At 45.5% G+C, this 1,708-nt stretch overlaps 1 protein-coding gene across 1 annotated transcript; it reads right to left on the bottom strand.

Moving 5' to 3' along the window:
- Positions 1–361: 361 nt before the first annotated feature.
- On the bottom strand, positions 362–1,402 carry LOC142330683 (uncharacterized). Its single transcript, XM_075376130.1, has one exon. The coding sequence runs from the start codon at positions 1,400–1,402 to the stop codon at positions 362–364; it is 1,041 nt and encodes a 346-aa protein (XP_075232245.1).
- Between the last annotated feature and the right edge of the window lie 306 nt (positions 1,403–1,708).

The following is a 1,708-nucleotide window of genomic DNA, read 5'->3' on the forward strand; positions in this document are numbered from 1 at the left end:
TTTCTCCATATTGTTTATGAGGTTCAACGGGCGGTAACCAACCACTTCTGCATTAGCAGTCTTCTTGGGCAAGAACACAGTGCGCGACTCCCTCCAACAATTAGGGAAGGTCCTGTTCTGCAAGCAATAACTTGCCACATCTGTCATTTACCAAGGGGCTTTCATCATAAGTCCCTTGAGGATCGCAGCAGGAATACAGTCTGGACCCGGACTTATTTTGTTCCTGAGTCTAGATACCGCCAAGGTGACTTCATGTTGTGTGAATCGACCTGCATCGCATTCAACCAGACCCGATTCAGCCACCAGAAAAAGTGTTCTCAATTGTATACCAGCAGACTCAGCTGTAAGGACAGGCAAACTTCTACCCAGTCTTCCCATGACGATCTGAAAAGGACGGGTCCGAGTCCAGCTCCAAGCATAACTCCTTCCAACGTGCTCTCTTGCTAGATTTTATTAGGTAATTTAGTAACCGCCTGGCATCAGCAAACATATTTACAGCATGCTCATACACAGTACCGCCTCTTCTACGGAGTCTAAATTTTCTCCTTCGCCAGTACTGCAGAATCCGTCTTTGATTCGCAATCTCCGCAGTCCACCAGTAAGCGGGTTGATAACCCCTGATATTTTGGAGAATCCTCGCCATCTCCGTGACTATTAATTCCTGCAGAACAAAAGGCCTAACCTCTCTGCCATCCATGAGCTTGCGAGCAACTTTGTCAACCACTACTTCTACCTGTCTCTTAGACAATCTCAGCGGCTTTGATGTTCTCCCGATCACCAGTCGTATACCATCAAAAGAAAATATCGTGGCAAAGTGATCACTACCAGTTTCTGACCTCAAAACTCTCCATTGATAGAGTGAAGGATCCCAACTTTTGTCAACCAATGTCAGGTCTAATACAGATCTATGACCTCTGGCTTCAAATGTATAAGAGTCGTCATTTAGACAGATCATACCTGTCGCCATCATCATATCTGTAAAGATTTGCCCTCTTCTGTTAGTATAACTGCTACCAGCAATCGTGGCCTTGCAGTTAAAATCACCCATAACCACGGCTCTTTTCGGTGACTGTAAGATGACCCGTTGTATTTCGTCAATGTAAAGTTCATACTCAGCAATTCCAATATTAGGACTCACGTATCCAGCCACAAGGACAAAATTCGGCAAAATAATCGCTAAAATCCCCTCTCCTCTATGATGCAACTGCCATCCGATCCTATTACTGATGTTTGTTATAGCGACATCACCAACAGCATCAGCCAGCCAGTCATGACGAGCAGCAGTACCCAAGTTCGGCTCAGTAGTAATCACGATGTCAACATTCAATTCCCTGGCGGTCTCTCCCACTAAATCATGGGACAGAATACTCCTGTTGGCATTGGACAATATTATACTAATCATTTCTGGCTTTGCCGCATTTTACGCCTCCGTTGCGATGGTCAGTCCCATTACAATCGAGGCATTTGGACGCCGCTTTACAATCACGTATAAAGTGGCCTGTACCCCAACAGTTGTAGCACAAAGCCGACCTATCAGGACCTCTGCACTCAAAACTGGTGTGTCCCAGCGCCCAACATTTATGACATTTGACAGGATCCGTTCTGATGTATGAGCGGCAGTGCACCCAGCCAACTCTAAGTCTATTCGAAATCAATTTTAGTGCTGCCCTATGATTTGTGATGACTGTAGCATTACGTGTATTACCGT

This window comes from Lycorma delicatula, chromosome 9, assembly GCF_047948215.1.
Source record: "Lycorma delicatula isolate Av1 chromosome 9, ASM4794821v1, whole genome shotgun sequence".
In the NCBI taxonomy this organism is placed as follows: Eukaryota; Metazoa; Arthropoda; class Insecta; order Hemiptera; family Fulgoridae; genus Lycorma; species Lycorma delicatula.